Source organism: Rhinoderma darwinii, chromosome 7 (assembly GCF_050947455.1).
Source record: "Rhinoderma darwinii isolate aRhiDar2 chromosome 7, aRhiDar2.hap1, whole genome shotgun sequence".
Lineage (NCBI taxonomy): Eukaryota > Metazoa > Chordata > Amphibia > Anura > Rhinodermatidae > Rhinoderma > Rhinoderma darwinii.
This window is the reverse complement of record NC_134693.1, coordinates 71,988,049-72,008,165: the sequence shown is the minus strand read 5'-3', so window position 1 is coordinate 72,008,165 and position 20,117 is coordinate 71,988,049. Positions and strand designations below refer to the sequence as shown.

The following is a 20,117-nucleotide window of genomic DNA, read 5'->3' as shown; positions in this document are numbered from 1 at the left end:
AGTGTCCAAAAGCGGATAAGATCTGGCACCATTGATCAGTGGGACACTGGCCACTCATCTGTGGATAATTATTTATTTACCCAATTATTATACCCTCTTATTATACCCTGATGTACTCCACACAGCTTACATATGCCACCACATAATAAACTGAAATACCAGCAAAACGCCAAACAAAACTACCACTAAGCAAAATCTGCGCTCCAAAAGCAAAATGGCACTCCCTCCCTTCTGAGCCCTGCAGAGTGCCCAAGCAGCAGTTTACGTCCACATATATGGCATCGCCATACCCGGGAGAACCCGCTTAACAGTTTGAGGTATTTGTCTTCAGTGGCACAAACTGGGCACAAAATATTGTGCACTAAAATGGCACATACCTGTGGAAATTTGCAATTTTCACTTTGCACCATCCACTGAGCATTCATTTCTAATAGAAAAAAAAACCCTGTGTGGTCAAAATGCTCACTACACCACAATAAAATGCCTTCAGGGGTGCAGTTTCCAAAATGGGGGTCACTACTTGGGGGTTTGTTTTACTATTTGACCCCAGAGCCCTGAACATTGTGGGCTAATGCTGCGAAAATCACCAAAATAGGTCTCACATGCGCCTAACTCCTAAGCCCTGTCATATGTCCAGGCAAATGATAAATGCCTTGAGGGGTGTAGTTTACAAAATGGGGTCACTTCTCATGGTTTTACACTCTACTCTGGTACCTAAGTGAGCTCTGCAAATGCGACATGGCGCACATACACCAGTTCAGCAAAATCTGTGCTCTAAAAGCCACATGGCACTCCTTCCATTTTGAGCTCTGCCATGTGCCCAAACAGCAGCTTAGGGCCACACATGGGATATTGCCGTACTCGTGAGAAATTGGGTAACAAATTATGTGTTGTTTTTTCTCCTATTACCCCTTGTTGAAAAAAAAATTGGTTGCAAAACTACATATTTTTGGGGAAAAATTTGTTTTTTTCATTTTCACTGCCTCATTCTAATACAATCTATGAAACACCTGTGGGATCAAAATGCTCAGTACACCCCTAGATGATTACCCTGAGGGGTAAAGTTTCCAAAATGGAGTCACTTCTCAGGGGTTTCTACTGTACGGGTACCTCAGGGGCTATGGAAATGCGACATGGCGCCCAAAAAACAATCAACCAAAATCTACATGCCAAGTAGCACTCCTGCCATTCGGAGTTCTGCGGTGTATCCAAGCAGCAGTTTATAACTACATATGGGGTATTGCCGTACTCGGGAGAAATTGCTTTACAATTGGTGGGGCGCTTTTCCTCCTTTATTCCTTGTGAAAATGAAAAAAAATGCAACATTTTAGTGGAAAGAATGTAGATTTTCATTTTCAGTGCATAATCCCAATAATTCAGCAAAAAAACTGTGGGGTCAAAATGCTCACTATACCGCTAGATAAATTCCACGAGGGGTATAGTTTCCCAAATGGTGTCACTTTTGCCGGGATTGCACTATTTTGGCCCCTCAGTGGCTTTGCAAATGTGACATGGGGCCGCAAACCATTCCAGTTAAACTTGAGCTCCAAAAGTCAAATGGCGCTCCGTCCTTTCTAACTTCCGCCAAACAGCAGTTTATTACCACATATGGGGTATTGCTGTGCTCAGAAGTATTTGCTTTACAAATATTGGAGTGTTTTTTTCTCCTTTATCTATTGTAAAAATGAAAAAATCTGAGCTAAAACTACATTTTCTTAGAAAAAATTTAGATTTTCAATTTCACTGCATAATTCCCATAAATTCAGCAAAAACCGTGTAGGGTCAAAATGCTAACTATACCCCTAGAAAAATTCCTTGAGGGGTGTAGTTTCCAAAATGGGGTCACTTTTGGGGAGTTTCCACTGTTATGGTCCCTCCAGGACTTTGCAAACACGACATGGCACCGAAAACCATTCCAGCAAAATCTGCGCTCCAAAATCCAAATGGCCCTCGTTCCCTTCTGAGCCCTGCCGTGGGTCCAAACAGCAGTTTATTACCACATATGGGGTATTTCCGTAATCGGGAGACAATGCTTTACAAATGTTAGGGTGCTTTTTCTCCTTTATTCCTTGTAAAAACTAAAACATCGTATGTTTTTTCAGAAAAAAAGTAGATTTTCATTTTCACAGACCAGTTCCAATAAATTTAGCAAAAATGCTAACTATACCTCATGAAAAATTACTTGAGGGGTGTAGTTTCCAAAATGGGGTCACTTTTGGGGGGTTTCCACTGTTTTGGTACCACAAGACCACTTCAAACCTGACATGGTGCCTAAAATATATTCTAATAAAATAGAGGCCCCAAAATCCAACAGGTGCTCCTTTGCTTCTGAGGCCGGTGTTTCAGTCCATTACCGCACTAGGGCCACATGTGGGATATTTCTAAAAACTGCAGAATCTGGGCAATAAGTATTGAGTTGCGTTTCTCTCGTAAAACCTACTGTGTTCCAAATTTTTTTTTATTACAAATGAATTTCGTAAAAAAAAAATACATTTGTAAATTTCACCTCTACTTTACTTTATTTCCTGTGAAATGCCTAAAGGGTTAAAATAATTTCTGAATGCTGTTTTGAATACTTTGAGGTGTGCAGTTTTTAAAATGGGGTGATTTATGGGGACTTTATAATATATAAGGCCCTCAAAGCCACTTCAGAACTGAACTGGTCCCTGAAAAAATAGCCTTTTGAAATTTTCTTGAAAATGCGAGAAATTGCAACTAAAGTTCTAAGCCTTGTGACGTCCTAGAAAAATAAAAGGACGTTCAAAAAACGATGCAAACATAAAGTAGACATATAGGAAATTTTAACTAGTAAATATTTTGTGTGGTATTACGATCTGTTTTACAAGCAGATACACTACAATTTAGAAAATGTAGATTTTTGCAAATTTTCTCAAAATTTTGGTGTTTTTTTTACAAATAAATATTGAATTTAACGACCACATTTTTTCAGTATCATAAAGTACAACATGTCACGAGAAACCGATCTCAGAATCGCTTGGATAGGCAAAAGCATTCTGGAGTTATTACCGCATAAAGTAACACATTACAGATCGGCTGTGTCCACAAGGCCAAAACAGGCTTAGACACTAAGGGGTTAAGCACTACCAGAGGCAGGTCTTAATAGGCGACCGTTAAAACAAAAAAACACTGCAATACATAAGTATTGCAGAAAATTGTACCAGTGATCAAACTATTGCAAGTTTAAGTCACCTTGTGGGACAAAAAAACAATAATAATAATGTAACTTTAAGTAAAGTTTTCAACAAAAATAAAAAACAATTTAAAAGTACAAAAAACCCCTTTATCCGAAATAATAATAATAAAAAATTGTCTTTAAAAGTTTGAGCTATTATAATACAACGTTAATTATCCTGCACGGTCAACACTAAAAATAAAAAACAAGAATTGTTGTATTTGTCACCTCCCGAAAAACGTAAAAAAAAAAGTAAACAAAGTCATATGTGCCCTAAAATGGTAACAATAATAAAAAATGCTCGCCTCACAAAAAAGCAAGCGTCACATTGCCCCATCGACTGAAAAATAAAAAAACTTTGGCTCTCAAAATATAGTGAAACGACCACAATCGAAAAGAATCCTGTGCTAGAAGTTGGAATCACAGTTGCGCTTCATGGAACAGTATGATTCAATTAAAACAGAAAAACAGCATCTGATTACAAGGTGAGCCGGAGAGCTGTTAATCACAGTTAGGCGGAATCACTATTGCCAAGACATGCCCCCAAATCTCCCCCCCCCCCCCCAATTGATATTAATAGGAGGCAGAAACTTTTTTTCCTGGACAGCTTTTAACAACTCGCGGAAAAAGACAAAAGTTTCTGCAAAATCAATGGGAGGCAGAAAAAAAACCTGCTGCTCTCGTTTGTAGCGTTACTTTGTGGCGGTTTTGCCCGCTCTTTTGCATTAGATTCAGCAGTTAATAAAAATAAAAAAAGCAGGCAAAGAACGCAGCAAATAAAAAAAAACAACATTGAAGCGTGCCAATTCAAAATCTGCATCAAACTTCCTGAAGGAATATATAGATCTATCTATAAATAGAAAGCTACAGAAATTATTATATATCCAAAGAAACATATCACAACTAACACAGAGCTGTATGATAGATATTGACATTGGGCTTGAGGACACACTAGGTATGAGTGTCAAGACTCCACACAAACATTTAGAGTATATATGTATATATATATATATATATATATATATATATATATATATATATATATATATATATATATATACACACACACACACTACCGTTCAAAAGTTTGGGGTCCATGAAAACTCACACTTATATTTATCAAATGAGTTGCAAAATGACTAGAAAATATAGTCAAGACATTGACAAGATTAGAAATAATGATTTTTATTTGAAATAATAATTTTCTCCTTCAAACTTTGCTTTCGTCAAAGAATGCTCCATTTGCAGCAATTACAGCATTGCAGACCTTTGGCATTCTAGGTGTTAATTTGCTGAGGTAATCGGGAGAAATTTCACCCTGTTCTTACAGAAGGCCCTCCCACAAGTTTGATTGGCTTGATGGGCACTTCTTGCGTACCATACGGTCAAGCTGCTCCCACAACAGCTCTATGGGGTTGAGATCTGGTGACTGCGCTGGCCACTCCATTACAGATAGAATACCAGCTGCCCGCTTCTTCCCTAAATAGTTCTTGCATCTTTTGGAGGTCTGCTTTGGGTCATTGTCCTGTTGTAGGATGAAATTGGCTCCAATCAAGCGCTGTCCACAGGGTATGGCATGGCGCTGCAAAATGGAGTGATAGCCTTCCTTATTCAAAATCCCTTTTACCTTGTACAAATCTCCCACTTTACCAGCACCAAAGCAACCCCAGACCATCACATTACCTCCACCATGCTTGACAGATGGCGTCAGGCACTCTTCCAGCATCTTTTCAGTTGTTCTGCGTCTCACAAATGTTCTTCTGTGTGATCCAAACACCTCAAACTTTGATTCGTCTGTCCATAACACTTTTTTCCAATCTTCCTCTGTTTAATGTCTGTGTGCTTTTGCCCATATTGCCCATCTTTTCCTTTTATTAGCCAGTCTCAGATATGGCTTTTTCTTTGCCACTCTGAATGCCAGCATCCCAGAGTCGCCTCTTCACTGTAGACGTTGACACTGGCGTTTTGCGGGTACTATTTAATGAAGCTGCCAGTTGAGGACCTGTGAGGCGTCTATTTCTCAAACTAGAGACTCTAATGTACTTGTCTTGTTGGGCAGCGGAGCCTCCCACTTCTCTTTCTACTCTGGTTAGAGCCTGTTTGTGCTGTCCTCTGAAGGGAGTAGGAAATCTTCCGTTTCTTGGCAATTTCTCGCATGGAATAGCCTTCATTTCTAAGAACAAGAATAGACTGTCGAGTTTCACATGAAAGCTCTCTTTTTCTAGCCATTTTAAGAGTTTAATCGAACCCACAAATGTAATGCTCCAGATTCTCAAGTAGCTCAAATGAAGGTCAGTTTTATAGCTCCTCTAAACAGCAAAACTGTTTACAGCGGTGCTAACATAATTGCACAAGGGTTTTCAAGTGTTTTCTAATCATCCATTAGCCTTCTAACACAGTTAGCAAACACAATGTACCATTAGAACACTGGAGTGATGGTTGCTGGAAATGGGCCTCTATACACCTATGTAGATATTGCATTAAAAACCAAACGTTTGCAGCTAGAATAGTCATTTAGCACATTAACAATGTATAGAGTGTATTTCTGATTAATTTAATGTTATCTTCATTGAAAAAAACTGTGCTTTTCTTGCAAAAATAAGGAAATTTCTAGGTGACCCTAAACTTTTGAACGGTAGTGTATATATATAATATCTATCTACCTACAAGATGATAAATGTCTATCTATCCCAAAATGTGTCCCATAGTCCTATACTCTGCATATTCGTGTGGAGTCCTGACTTAGATACCTAGTGTGTCCTCCAGCCCAATGTCAATATCGGTCATACAGCTCTGTATTAGTTGTGATATTTTTCTTTGGATAGAACTATTTATATTTAATAAACATATTATTGCTATATATTCTGGGCCTTTTGCCCTTCTTCTGATTGTAGGTTTTGAGGTGTAATGCTGCAGGCATGGACAACGGACCCACTATGTTTCCTGACACGAGCCTACAAATTTCCTTGGCCTACAAAACAGGCCTAAATCCGGAAACTCAACCCAATATCTGATAACAGCATGCAATGTCAATCAGCCGCTTCTAAGGCCAGCAAGATATTGTCGTGTATTAAAAGAGGCATGGACTCGCGGGACAGGGATGTAATATTACCACTTTACAAATCATTAGTAAGGCCTCATCTAGAATATGCAGTTCAGTTCTGGACTCCAGTTCATAGAAAGGATGTCCTGGAGTTGGAAAAAATACAAAGAAGAGCAACGAAGCTAATAAGGGGCCTGGAGAATCTAAGTTATGAGGAAAGATTAAAAGAACTAAACCTATTTAGCGTTGAAAAAAGACGACTAAGGGGGGACATGATTAACTTATATAAATATATGAATGGCACATACAAAAAATTAGGTGAAATCCTGTTCCATGTAGAACCCCCTCAATACTATAATGTTCGTACATTACTGACATTTTAGTGTCCGTGGCTTCCTAATCTGTCTAAACAATTTTTTTTTATATAATTTTTTTTTTATAAACAGCAGATAATAATTGTTGTAAACACTACCTGCTATTTTTACAATAGATGAAATCCAATACACACGACTGGGCAGTACAGCATCCGTGTTTAAGCTCTCCACCTTGATACCCTCCACAATGTCATCCCACTGATCAGAGAGGGGAACCTTAAAATCATGTAAGGGGAAAAAAAAATAATTAAAACCGTTTTGCTTACAGGGATACTCTGATAATAAATTATGTGTATAAAGGATTTTTGTGAAATTTAAAAAAACTTTTTTTCATAAGCATTAGCTTTAATACAGGACAAAAATCATGCTCATTAAATAATGTCATTGGGACTTCAGTGATCAACAGTAGATCCCTCAAAACTCCTTTAGCATAAAGGATACTGTCCTAGTCTGTTTTTCCTCCTATTTTTCTCACTGAACTTTGTGTGTATTTTGCTTGCTCTACCCTGTCCTTTAACGAACTACCGTTGTCGCATCACTCTGCCCTTTATATACATATTGGCTCAAATACTGGTTGGGTGATGGGTTCATTCAGCTTTATTAATATTTCCCTTGTCAACACAAAGGGCTTGTCACCTTGTACCTGTTGCGCCACTCTTGCTATTCTATTTAGATCATAAGCCCTTTGGGCAGGAGCCTTTGGTCTCATTGTTTGAATTATTTGTCATATTAATATTCCCCAATAGAGAAATGCTGGGGAATTTGTTGCCAATATATACAGATTATCATCATCATCATCACCATCGTTATTTTTTTATTTTTAAACAATAGATTTTTATTGAAATTTCAAAGTTTTTTCGACAAACAATAAAAATACAAAACGATGATCCCTAAACAGTTCGAGATCATCGAAGACAAAACAAAACAAAAATCACAAATACACGGTGCCAAATTCAAATCAAAAGTATGTAGAGAAATCTTTGGAAAGACAGTTGAAGAAAGTATTGGGAATTACTCCAGGGTTGCCAGGATTTCCATCACCATCATTATTAATCAACAGAATAGACATAGGACATTACTTCATCTAGAACTCACATGTCTGAAGCTGCTGACAGAAGCCACTTGGTAATCACCTTCTGTGATGTACATTCCCCAGTCAAAGCCTAAAATCATAGCTGGAAGAGAAAAATAAATATAATGCATTGACGTACGTACGTACGTACGTACGTACGTACGTACGTACGTACGTACATAGACACTCAAACGTTAAAATCTTATTTTAACCTCTTTGCCTCAGTTGCATCAGCATCAGTTTTTTGTCTCTGAAGTGATTAAAACAGACGCAAAAACCGATGGAAAAATGTATCAGTTGCCATCAGGCTTTTTCACAATTTTTACTACAAAACTATCAGTTGTCATTAGTTGTCATCAGTTTTAACCATCTGTTTTTACCACAATGGTAAATGACCAAAAAGGTGGCCTGGGGTGTGCCAATTTTATCAGAGTGGTGCACAGTTTGTAATAGATTAGATACGTGTTGTGTACTTGTCATTTCACAAAATGATCCGGATCCTGCCATGTCAGGACTCTCCTTCTCTGCTCCGGCCTCGGCGCTACACTGAAGTCGGACACACATTGTAATGTCACGTGTGTCATATTCAGTGCAGCGCCGAGGCCGGCGTCGAGAGGGAGAGCCCAGAAGGCAGCTGCTGTCCACTGTTGTTTTTCTGCAACACGTCGGAGGGAAACTGAAAGGGACAACGTATAAATACTAGTATATGTGAACGGCCCCTAACTGTGTAGTAAAATATCTTACCATCCTGTCCAGTGGGTGTTACATCTGCTAGTTGCCCTGCCTCCTGAGAATGGAGAAATGCACCGTTTTTGGCAGACCAGGAAGCTTTTTGCAGAACCTTCGCCTTCTTTGTTGGTGGTTTGCCCTATGAAATAAAAAAAAGCATTAAATAAAAAATTTCAATGATTTTTATATATATATATATATATATATATATATATATATATATATATATATATATAGAAAATGCTTTAATTTTTTCTTTTTACTAATATAGGAGAAGGGTAAATCATTTATTAGGACAGACCAAATTTATTTTTAGAGGAGTACATCACATTTTCTGTATTGTAGATCAATGTATAAAAATTGAAAAGCACTCCAAGGATAGGAAAAGATTTAAAAGGCCAGTGTGGTCTCATGCAACAGGCAGGAATATAACAGAAGGTCTTGTTGTGCAGTAGGATGGGACAGGGTTTGGTAAAGAAAACGTGGTACAGTAGAGAGGACATGCTCATATGAAGTAAAGTTCAAGTAGCTGTACACCAATGTTGCCACTGTATAAATCATTCCTTAGGGAGTCGATAAATCTCAGCTGCACAATAATAAGTGGACTAGAAGATTAGCTGCAACCCTGGTCGTTTTTGAAGTGTTCTAAAAGAAATCTCCACAAAGGTGACTAACAAAAAAAATTCAAACAACAACATTCACCTGGAGCCGAGCAAGAACACTGGCTTTCTTAGAATTGGACGAATAGCTGCGTGAACAGGAGACGTTGCAGAATCTCTTTGTTTTGGAGAAGAAGCTCTCACGTGTGCCAACTATTCCACACATTTCACAGATAGCTAGGGTTGGGGGAAAAGAGTTTTCAGTAAATTGAAAAGAGAAAAACGTCCTTTTTTAAAACACATATTACAAAACTAGCAGGTTTTCTAGGAGAGAAATAAACAGCAACAGCCCACATATCAGATGGCACATAAAGCAAGTTGTGAAAAGTGACACTATTTATAGGTGGAGTCCCCACATTGGATTGGCGGGAGTCCCCCATTGGATCCTTAAGGCCTATGGTGTGTGTGTATATTTATATATATATGTATGTATGTATGTATATATATATCTGATGGGTCCTTTGAATAGGAGAAAGCTGTAATATTGTACTGTGCTCTGCTGTAATGAATGTGACAGCATTGTACAGTATAAAGCTGTGTAAGACTTAAAGGGGTTGTCCACTACTGAAAAATTGATGACATATCCACCGAATAGGTCATCAGTATAACAGTGGTGCGGGTCCGACAACCATGACCCCGCACCGTTAAGCCGCTCCGGCTATTTCCGGCCACCGGATATTATGACCTATTATGCTATGTACGGAGCTAGAAGCAGTTGGCTCCATACATAAAATAGCGGCCGTGCTGCCGAACTGCAGCTCTGCTCCTATTCACTTGAATAGGAGCAGAGCTGCAGTACGGCAGCTCGCTGCTATTCAGTGGCCGGAGCCAACTGCTCCCGGCATGTACGTCCGGTGCTCGGAGGCAGCCGGAGCAGCTTAACGGTGCGGGGTACGGGTGTCGGACCCCCACAGATTATTCACTGATACTCCGGTGGATAGGTTATCAGTTGTCCAGTAGTGGACAATCCCTTTAAAAAAGGAAAGCAGCAGTCACCTGAGCACCGTCACCCCTCCAAGCAGCTGACTGGCAGGGGTGCCGAGACTTTTATCCCCACCAAATAGATGTTTATGGCCTATCCTGAGGACACATTTTTTCACCGGACAACCCCTTCAGGGCGCTTTCACATATCAGTTGCATTAGCATCATTTTGTCTCTCAAGTGATTACAACTGATGCAAAAATGTATCAGTTGCCATCAGGCTTTTTCACAATTTTTACTACAAAAACATCAGTTGTCTTTAGTTGTCATCAGTTTTTACCACAATGGTCCACCAAAAAGGTAGCCCAGGATCTGAAAATGTGCCAATTTTGTCAGTGGTGTATAGTTTGTGATAGATTGGATACATGATAGATTAGATACATATTGTGTACCAGGTCATGGCTCTCCTTCTCTGCTTCGGCCTTGGCGCTACACTGAAGTCTGACACACAAATTGTAATGTCACGTGTCATATTCAGTGACGCGCCAAGGCCGGCACCTAGAGGGAAAGCCCCGAAGGCAGCTGCTGTCAACTGACCTCACCTCAGATCTTCGAAGCAGCCTTGTGAGCCTGCAAGGACACCAAATACTAGCCCTAACTTCAGGGATTAGCTCGTTTTTGGCGCCTTTACAGCTACCCAATCCCACCCCGCATCTCCTACCCACCCCCACACCACGCTGGGATTGCTGTAGATTCTATTCATACAACAAGGTCCGGGTGTCGGCCGTTAAAAACGGCCGTTCGTGTCAGTTTTTGACAGCCGTTTTACATGTTTTGTATCCGTTCCGTGTCAGTGTTTTCCATTTTTGCCATATTTTTGAAAACGGATGAATTTCATGTGTAGGTTGATGAAACAGCGCCCTCCGTAGATAATGCCGCAGTGCCTTCTGTATATAGTGCCCCACCCCCTGTAGATAATGCCGCAGTGCCCTCTTTAGATAGCGTTACGCACCACACCGTATATATTGCCGCACATCCCCTATAGATGACACAGTTCGCTCTGTAGATAGTGCCACACTGCTCTGTATATAATGGCACACACCCTGTAGATAATGCCACAGTACCTCCTGTAGATAATATCACACAGCTCCCCTGTAGATAGCGCCACACAGCACCCCCTGTAGATTGTGCCAAACAGCGCCCCCAGTAGATAGCACCACCCCACTGTAAATAGCGTTACTCCCCTTCCCCTGTAGACAGCGCCACTGAAGCTCCTTCTAGCAGCGGAATCCCTGGCCAGAGCATTGCCGACGCTGTGACCGGGGATTCCCTCAAGGAGGAGCCCATGACGCCACTGTCCATATATGGACAGTGATGCCAGGGTTTATTCTCTGGGCGGAATCCCCGGCCACAGCATTGCCGACGCTGCGGCCGGGGATTCTGCTCCAGGAGGAGCCCCTGACGTCACTGTCCATATATGGAAAGACAGAGGCGGAAACACATACAGGAGAATGAAGCATGTCCATGGAGCAATGAGAGCTTTGATGGCATAGGCCTCTGGATCCTGGGCTCAGGAGAAGCAGGGAACCTTGCAATTTACGCCAATTGGACGCCATTAGTACCACATCCGTCCTGCCCCATCTGGTGAAAATCTGGTTAAAAGAGGGATGACTCCCCAAAATTCACCCGTTTGCACCAGAGGAAGTCCGCGACCCAGTTGTCGACACCTGGAATGTGTACTGCCAACTGATGGGGAACGTGAAGTTCTTCCCAGGTGAGAACCTTTGCAACCCCGGCCATTGCTGCTGCGCTTAGTAATTGAATGAGCTGAAAAGACCTTCTAGGTTGATGGACGGAAAACTAATTAGGTGAAGGAGAAGGTACAGCATCCGTGACTACCTTGATGAGAACTTCAACAGAAGTATAGAATACCCTTTGTCATCCGGATCCAAATAGGAATCAGAAAGCTCCCCCTCTGATAAGAACCCCTGGGGGAGAGGACACACCAGAACGGACCTCCAATGAGGCAGAAGAGACTGGTGGAAGTGAAGTTAGTCGAGTGGACCTGGCCCATTTTTGGAGCATGATACATAAGGAAGACGTGGACAGAGAGTCTAGAGGTGGTTGGTCAGAAGGGCCAACTATCATGCCCATCATGGACTGGGTGATGTCCACAAGGTTACCAACAGAAAGGGAATGGGCCCAGGAAGGGTCAATTACCACAATACCAGGTGTGGGAAACTCTGGGAGTGGCAGGGGTGCAGGAGCTACGGATGCTTGGCCAGGAGGGATTTAAAAAAGGCTTAGATAATTTCCTAGAACAAAAAAATATTAGCTCCTATGTGTAGAAATTTTTTACTTCCCTTTCCCATCCCTTGGTTGAACTTGATGGACATGTGGCTTTTTTCAACCGTACCGTATATGCGGTTGCCACTAGGAGATGCGATACTAAAAATAAAAAAAAAGCGTTGGACCCTCATACAGGCACTGAGCTAATCAGTCTGTACAGAAACAGTATGAAAAGCAGAACACAAGGTGATAGAACAATATCAGAACCAAATAAGAAAATCATATCCAACAGACAACCTTATCAACGTCATAACGAAAAAGGGGAGGGCACTATGTCCCCTAATGGGACGTCCTAAAGAAGTCCACATTGGTGGGAACCGACAGGACAGGACATAATAATTGACTCCATAGATGCGCACAACACCTTGCGACCAAGGGAAGCATCTGCGGATGAAGAGGTATGCACCCTGTGGAATTTGGTAAAAGTGAGCAAAGATGAAAAAGGATGGCAAAACGATATCCTCGTTAAGATGGAATGAGAAGATCACCTTGGGCAAAAATAAAGGGGACAGTGCGGAGTATCTCCTTATCTGAATGCGACAAGACAGAACCATCAGCTCGGAAAACGTCCAAATGGGAGGTCACAGCCTCAGAAACAATACCTTCTAGATAAGCTGACACAATGAGATGTTCCGAAGAGGCTCAAACGGAGCAAACTACAGGACCCAAGATGGAGTCGGGGGTCGATGGCTGGCACCGCATATTTATTTCATAAGAGGTTCGGACATCAGAATTGGACAGAGGCCTGGTGAAGAAAAAATAGACAACGCGGACACATGCCCTTTAAGAGAGCTGAGGGCAAGTCCATGAATCCAACTCTTCCTGGAGGAATGCCAAGAGCGGGGCAAGGAAAAAAAACAAGAGAGGAAGAGGTCGATCCTCGCACCACTGGAGATACGTCTACTTAGTGCTGTGAGAAATATGTGTCGAAGAGGGCTTTTCAGCCCTCAACATGGTTTGGAGCACTCACTAAATCCCGAGCTGCCAGCGCAGCTGATTCAACAACGAGCTCGTTAAACGTATCGACTGCAAACTCGGGTGGAAGAGAGGCCCACTGGAGAGCAGATCATGCTGAAGAGGTAAGTGACAGGGAGCGTCTGCTGGTATAGCCACCATGTGGGTGTATCAACAACTGATTGGCCAGTCTGGAGGGCCCAGAATGGTCAGAATCCCCTCAGTTCTGATCCCCCTGAGGTGCTAGGGAAGAAGAGCCAGCAGGAAAAACATGTAAATCAGGCAGAAGTGAATCCATGGAGCCTCTCAAGCATCGAATGCGTGCGCCTCGGGATCCCCAGACCTAGCGACGAAGACCTGGCAAGTGAGTCGTACACTACTCAACTGTCCTGAAGTTCACTTCATCCACAGTATTTATAACCAGCGGAGAAGTCCCCTCTGTGTGCCAACTGCGATGAGGTAGGACACTGGTGGAGGGTAAAGAACAGAGGAGCTTGTGCTCGTCTTCAGCATTACAGGGGGACAATAGGGTGATAATAACACAGAGCGTCCGACAGATGTTGGGGAATGTAGGGGGACAGCGTCGCTCCTGTTACCCTGCTAGAAGGAAAGGTAAAAAATAAACGAACAAAAAAGCAAGACAACCAACTGTACCAGCAATGCCTCCTACAGACACTAAGCTAAGACTGACTAGTTCAGAGCCTGTGGAAGGGGTAAATGCTGTAGAAAGAGTCAACACTTTTTTTATTCTTCGCGTCACGCCTCCTAGCAGCAACACCATATACCCATGGTCTGTGTCCCCTAATGAGAAAAGTGGTTTGCTATATGTATATTATTAGAAGGCCTAATTCACAGTTTTTCATGCATATGAACGTCCATGTTGCGTCAGTGTGTTTTTCGTGTATCATCGGTTTTTCTCCTCTACAAACACTTCCTGGTTTCACTTTTTTTTTTTTCTTACAGCATTTCTTTACCAACTGATTCATGAAAAACAGACAGCACACGAATGGCATCAGTGTGCTGTCCATTATTTTCATGCACTAATAGACTTTAATGGGCGAGTCTGGTCCGCAAAAACAGACCAGAATAAGATATGCGGCGAATTTCTCCAAATGAACACACGCTCCGTCAAAAAAAACAAAAAAAAACCTAGGTGTTATCCCCATTGAACTGCATTGGTCAATGTGCTGTCTGTTGTTAAAACATGTCCGCGTGAATAAGGCCTGATATGTTAAGAGTGGCATTCAGAATAAGTTGTTCGTAACCATATAAATATTAAACAAACCTCAGTTAACACAAAAACTAATTTCCAGGTAGAAATTTTTTCAAAGTCTGCATAAACCATACACATACCTGGCTCAGCACAATTTTCCTCAGAGACCGTTGCGACGACAGACAGAGGTTGTAAGTTGGAAGTCTCAGGTTCCTCTTCAGCTTCTCCAAAGCTGGAATCTCCAAGACCAGAACTGCTTTCACTAACTGAACTGCTATTAAATTCTCCGTCATAACGGTCATCACCAGGAAATAAATTATACGAATCTTCTACATCCATCGTGGTCTGCAAAGTACCCAGCAAAATGTAAAATGCTTTTATTTCACAATATAAGCATGAAGACAAAAAAAAGCCTCATCAGGCCACATTTCTAGTATAATTACATATTTTTCCCAGTATATATATATATATATATATATATATATATATATATATATATATATATATATAAATATAATTATTTTTTATTTATTTTTTTAACAGTCAAATACACACACACACACACACACACACAGTACTGTACTGTACTGTACAAAAGTTTTAGGCAGTTGTAAAAAATGCTGCAAAGAATGCTTTCAAAAATAGGAGTGTTAATTGTTAATTGATAAAAAATAAACTAGGGGAATAAATAGTAAATAAATCAAAATTAAATCATCATTTGGTGTGACCAGCCTTTGCCTTCAAACCAGCATCAATTCTTCTAGGTACATTTGCACAAAGTCATGGATTATATAGTCAGGTGTATGATTAACCAATTATACAAAATAGCTAGGTTAAAAACAGATCTGTAGGAGGCTTATAACTGGGTGAGGAACAGCCAAACTCTGCTACAAAGGTGAGGTTGTGGAAGACCGTTTCATGTCACAGGTCCGCTATCGCAACACTGAGCACAGCAACAAAACACAAGGTAGTTATACTGCATCAGCAAGGTCTCTCCCAAGCAAAGATTTCAAAGCAGACTGGGGTTTCAATATGTGCTGTTCAAACTCTTTTGAAGAAGCACAAAGAAACTGTCAACATTGAGGACTGTAGATGCAGTAGTCAGCCAAGGAAACTTAGTGCAACAGATCAAAAGACACATGCTTACTTCCCTTCGAAATCGGAAGATGTCCAGCAGTGCCATCAGCTCAGAACTGGCAGAAACCAGCGGGACCCAGGAATATCCATCTACTATTTGGAGAAGTCTGGCCAGAAGTGGTGTTCATGGAAGAATTGCGGCTAAAAAGCCATACCTTCGATGTGGAAACAAGGCCAAGTTACTCAACTATGCACGAAAACAGAGGAACTGGGGTGCAGAAAATTGACAGCAGGTGCTCTGGACTGACAAGTAAAAATTTTAAACATTTGGGTGTAACAGAAGGCAGTTTGTTCGCCAAAGGGCTGAAGAGCGGTACAATAATGAGTGTCTGCAGGCAACAGTGAAGTAGGCAATGTTGCCCGTTTCTTTGTGCTTCTTCAAAAGAGCTTGCAAGTTTGGTATTGCATTTCAGCAAATGGAGTTGGGGACTTGGTCAGGATTAATGGTGTCCTCAATGCTGAGAAATATTGGCGGATACTTAACCATCATGCAATACCATCAGGGAGGCATCTGATTGGCTCTAAATTTATTTATTCTGCAGCAGGACAACGACCTCAAACATACAGCCAATGTCATTAAGGACTAGCTTCAGCGTAAAGGTGAACAAGGTGCCCCAAAAGTGAGGATATGGCCCCCACAGAGCCCTGATCTCAACATCATTGAGTCTGTCTGGGTTTACATAAAGAGACAAAAGGACTGGAGGAAGCCTACATCCACAGAAGATCTGTGGTTAGTTCCCCAAGATGTTTGGAACATCCTCCCTGCCGAGTTCCTTCCAAAATTGTGTGCCAGTGTACCTAGCATAATTAATGCTGTTTTGAAGGCAAAGGGTGGTCACTCCAAATATTGATTTGATTAAGATTTCTCCTCTGTTCATTCACTTTGCTTTTTGTCAATTGTTAAAAATAAACTATTAACACTTTTATTTTTGAAAGCATTCTTACTGTGCAGCATTTTTCCACAACCTCCCAAAACATTTGCACAGTACTGTATGTGTATACACACACACACACATACAGGCACGGTATATACAGTGCTCCCTTAAAGAGGCTCTGTCACCGCATTATAAGTGCCCTATCTCCTACATAGTCTGATTGGCGCTGTAATGTAGATAACAGTGGTTTTTATTTTGAAAAACGATCATTTATCACAGCATTAATCAGAGCACAGCGTGAACTCGCGAGATCATGCTGTAAATGACAACAGCACAGCGGGATCTCGCGAGATCACGCTGTGCTGTGTAAGTCCCACACAAACTTTACCGAAGTGTCGGGAGTGTGAATAGACATCACATCCTGGCTGGAGGCAAAGTGTATTCACTCTCAAGACACTTCAGTAAAGTTAATGTGCGTGTATGTGACAGCACAGCGGGATCTCGCGAGATCACACTGTACTGAGTACAAATGGACATGAATGGAGATAAGTGTATGACGCTGATTGGTCAGTGTCATATACTTCTCTTTACAACGTCCACTTGGTCAAAAGTTAAAACACACCCAGTTGTCTATTAAGAAACTAATTAGCATAAATCTAAAATTGCTCATAACTTGCTCAAAAATGATCGTTTTACCAAATAAAAACCACTGTTATCTACATTACAGCGCCGATCAGATTATGTAGGAGATAGGGCACTTATAATGTGGTGACAGAGCCTTTAAGTTTCAATATTAATTTATATTTACGGATGACCATTGTAACTTGTTGAAAATATCGTAAACACGTGTAGCATGTAGAATTAGCACGGCAGCACATATAGTAAAAGTATACAGCATATAGTTCTGCACTGTAGAGATGCTATTAGACAGGCAGTCAGTGCATATACTTCAGTAATACTACACCCACAGATAGGATCTAAGCCTGATTCACATTGCGTTATTTTTCTATACCTCAGATGGACGGTAGCAACGTATCCTACTGTATTGGCATACAGTGGCATACATCGCCCAAACTCTCCAGGCACTGCTCTACTTGAAGCGCTGTGTTAAAGGAGAATATTGTTCCCACCCAGACACTCTGTCCTATGACCACATAAAACATACCTGGTAAATATAGTATATACTGATATTACTCAGTGATGTTCACCCATTGAGGTGTCAGTATGCCCAGTGGCCATTTGGTAATAGATTCTTATCTATTGCCTTAGTAGCATTTCAATGGTTTTCAGTACAGGAAGGAGGTATTGTAAACTGGACGTTGAGGCAGCTGGGCATACTGGGAATAGATTTACCTATACTGTACAGATGCACATTGGAAGGTATATGGCTGGCCTTAGAGAGGAGTCAATGGAGTGAGTAGAGTCAACTTAGAGATAGGAACATTTAGGCCATGTGAAGTTCTGGGTTTTCTCTCTTTTCTTGCCACCCCTGGACGAACAGCACTTACATCTGGAACAGGCTAAAGAGGCTCTGTCACCACATTATAAGTGCCCTATCTCCTACATAAGGAGATGGGCGCTGTAATGTAGGTGACAGTAATGCTTTTTATTTAAAAAAAACGATCTATTTTCACAACGTTAGGAGCGATTTTGGTTTATGCTAATGAGCTTTCTTAATGCCCAAGTGGGCGTATTTTTACTTTCGACCAAGTGGGCGTTGTACAGAGGAGTGTATGATGCTGACCAATCGGCATCATGCACTCCTCTCCATTGATTTACACTGCTCTAGCGATATAGATATATCACTATGTGCAGCTACATACACAAACCCTAACATTACTACAGTGTCCAGATAATGAATACACATGACCATCCAGCCTGGACGTCATGTGTATTCAGAATCCTGACACTTCTGAATCTTTTTTGTGAGATTCCGGCAAGTGAAACGAAATCTCGCGAGATTACGGAGCTAAACGAGATTTCGTGTCACTTGCCGGAATCTCACAAAAAAGATTCAGAAGTGTCAGGATTCTGAGTACACATGACGTCCAGGCTGGATTACATGTGTATTCATTATCAGGACACTGTAGTAATGTTAGGGTTTGTGTATGTAGCTGCACATAGTGATATATCTATATCGCTAGTGCAGTGTAAATGAATGGAGAGGAGTGCATGATGCTGATAGGTTAGCGTCATACACTCCTCTGTACAACGCCCACTTGGTGGAAAGTAAAAATACGCCCACTTGGGCATTAAGAAAGCTCATTAGCATAAACCAAAATCGCTCCTATGTAGGAGATAGGGCACTAATGTGGTGACAGAGCCTCTTTAAGTTATATGTATGTATAATTAGGGATGCACGGTGCATCGAAACTTCGATACTGTTTCTATACTGTGCATCCCTATACGGTTCGATACCGTTATTTCCTGTACTTCGATACTGAGCTGCGCAGCCGCACAGCTCAGTATAGTAACACATGAATGTATGGGAGCGCGGCTGCGGCTGTGTAATTCAGCCACAACCCCGCCCCTGAGTCATGATAAGTGCGCGGGGTCAGGATGATGCGATGCGGGCGCACTACAAAATACCCCCATGTTGTGTCCTAAGTGCCTGAACTGCCGCTCATTAGTGCAGCGTCGGCCGCATCACCTCATGCTGACTGCGCGCGCACTTCCTGTCAGGAGCGGGGCAATGGCTGTATTACACAGCCACAGCCCCGCTGGCGGAGATCAGAGAAACCTCTCATCTCCGCCGTTATTCCCCTGAATGCTGCGATCACAGCTGACTGCAGCATTCAGGAGAGAATGAGCAGGGGGGATGCCCCTGGATCGCGTCACAGGGAATTCCTGTGACGCGATCGAGGGCCATACCATATATGGGCAGACAGCCCAGGGTCCATTGACGGACCCCAGGGCTGTCTTACCATATTTCATGTTGTTAGGACATACCCAAGTATGTCCTAACAACTGCCTGTGTACTATCTGTCCACAGGCTAATGTACTGGCACATATCTGATATATATCAGTACATTCAAGTTTAAAAATAAAGTAAAAACTAAGTATTGTTAAAATTTAAAAAAAATACACATTCACCTTTTTTACAATAAACATTAAAATAAGTCTCAATACATAAAATATTCACACATTCAGTAATGGCGCGCACAACAATTTTTTTGCATCATTTATGATGTGTGCGCTTTAAAAAAATAAAATAAACACGGCTTTCTATCGCTTATTAATGTGAGGCGCGAGGTGCGATGAATTTAACCTCCATGTTCCTCACATTAATAGTAATTAACCCCATCATGTACCTCGCACATTAACCCATTATGACTGAGAAACATGATGGGATTAATTACTATTAATGTGAGGCGCGTTCAAAATTCATCACACGTCGCGCCTCACATCAGAAAACGGAAGAATTTTTTTTTTATTACTGTTGGCAAAAGTATCTAAATTGGTATCGAAATCGCAATACTAAACGAAGTATCGGTATCGAAGTCCAAATTCTGGTATCGTGACATCCCTATGTATAATAACATTACAGTAGACTTTATATGTGTACATATTCTGGGAATCCCTTATGTGGAATGTGGAT

At 41.4% G+C, this 20,117-nt stretch overlaps 1 protein-coding gene across 5 annotated transcripts in view; it reads right to left on the bottom strand.

Moving 5' to 3' along the window:
* L3MBTL2 (L3MBTL histone methyl-lysine binding protein 2) overlaps positions 1-20,117 on the bottom strand; it is a 121,420-nt gene that overhangs the window by 98,970 nt on the left and 2,333 nt on the right. For all 5 annotated transcript variants that reach the window (XM_075833533.1, XM_075833532.1, XM_075833534.1 and 2 more), the window contains exons 2-6: positions 14,648-14,852; positions 9,114-9,247; positions 8,427-8,550; positions 7,706-7,785; positions 6,709-6,826 (exon numbers count right to left, since the gene is read on the bottom strand). In XM_075833533.1, the coding sequence (XP_075689648.1) occupies positions 6,709-6,826; positions 7,706-7,785; positions 8,427-8,550; positions 9,114-9,247; positions 14,648-14,846 (655 nt within the window). In that variant the 5' untranslated portion in view covers positions 14,847-14,852. The remainder of the gene's footprint in view (positions 1-6,708; positions 6,827-7,705; positions 7,786-8,426; positions 8,551-9,113; positions 9,248-14,647; positions 14,853-20,117) is intronic.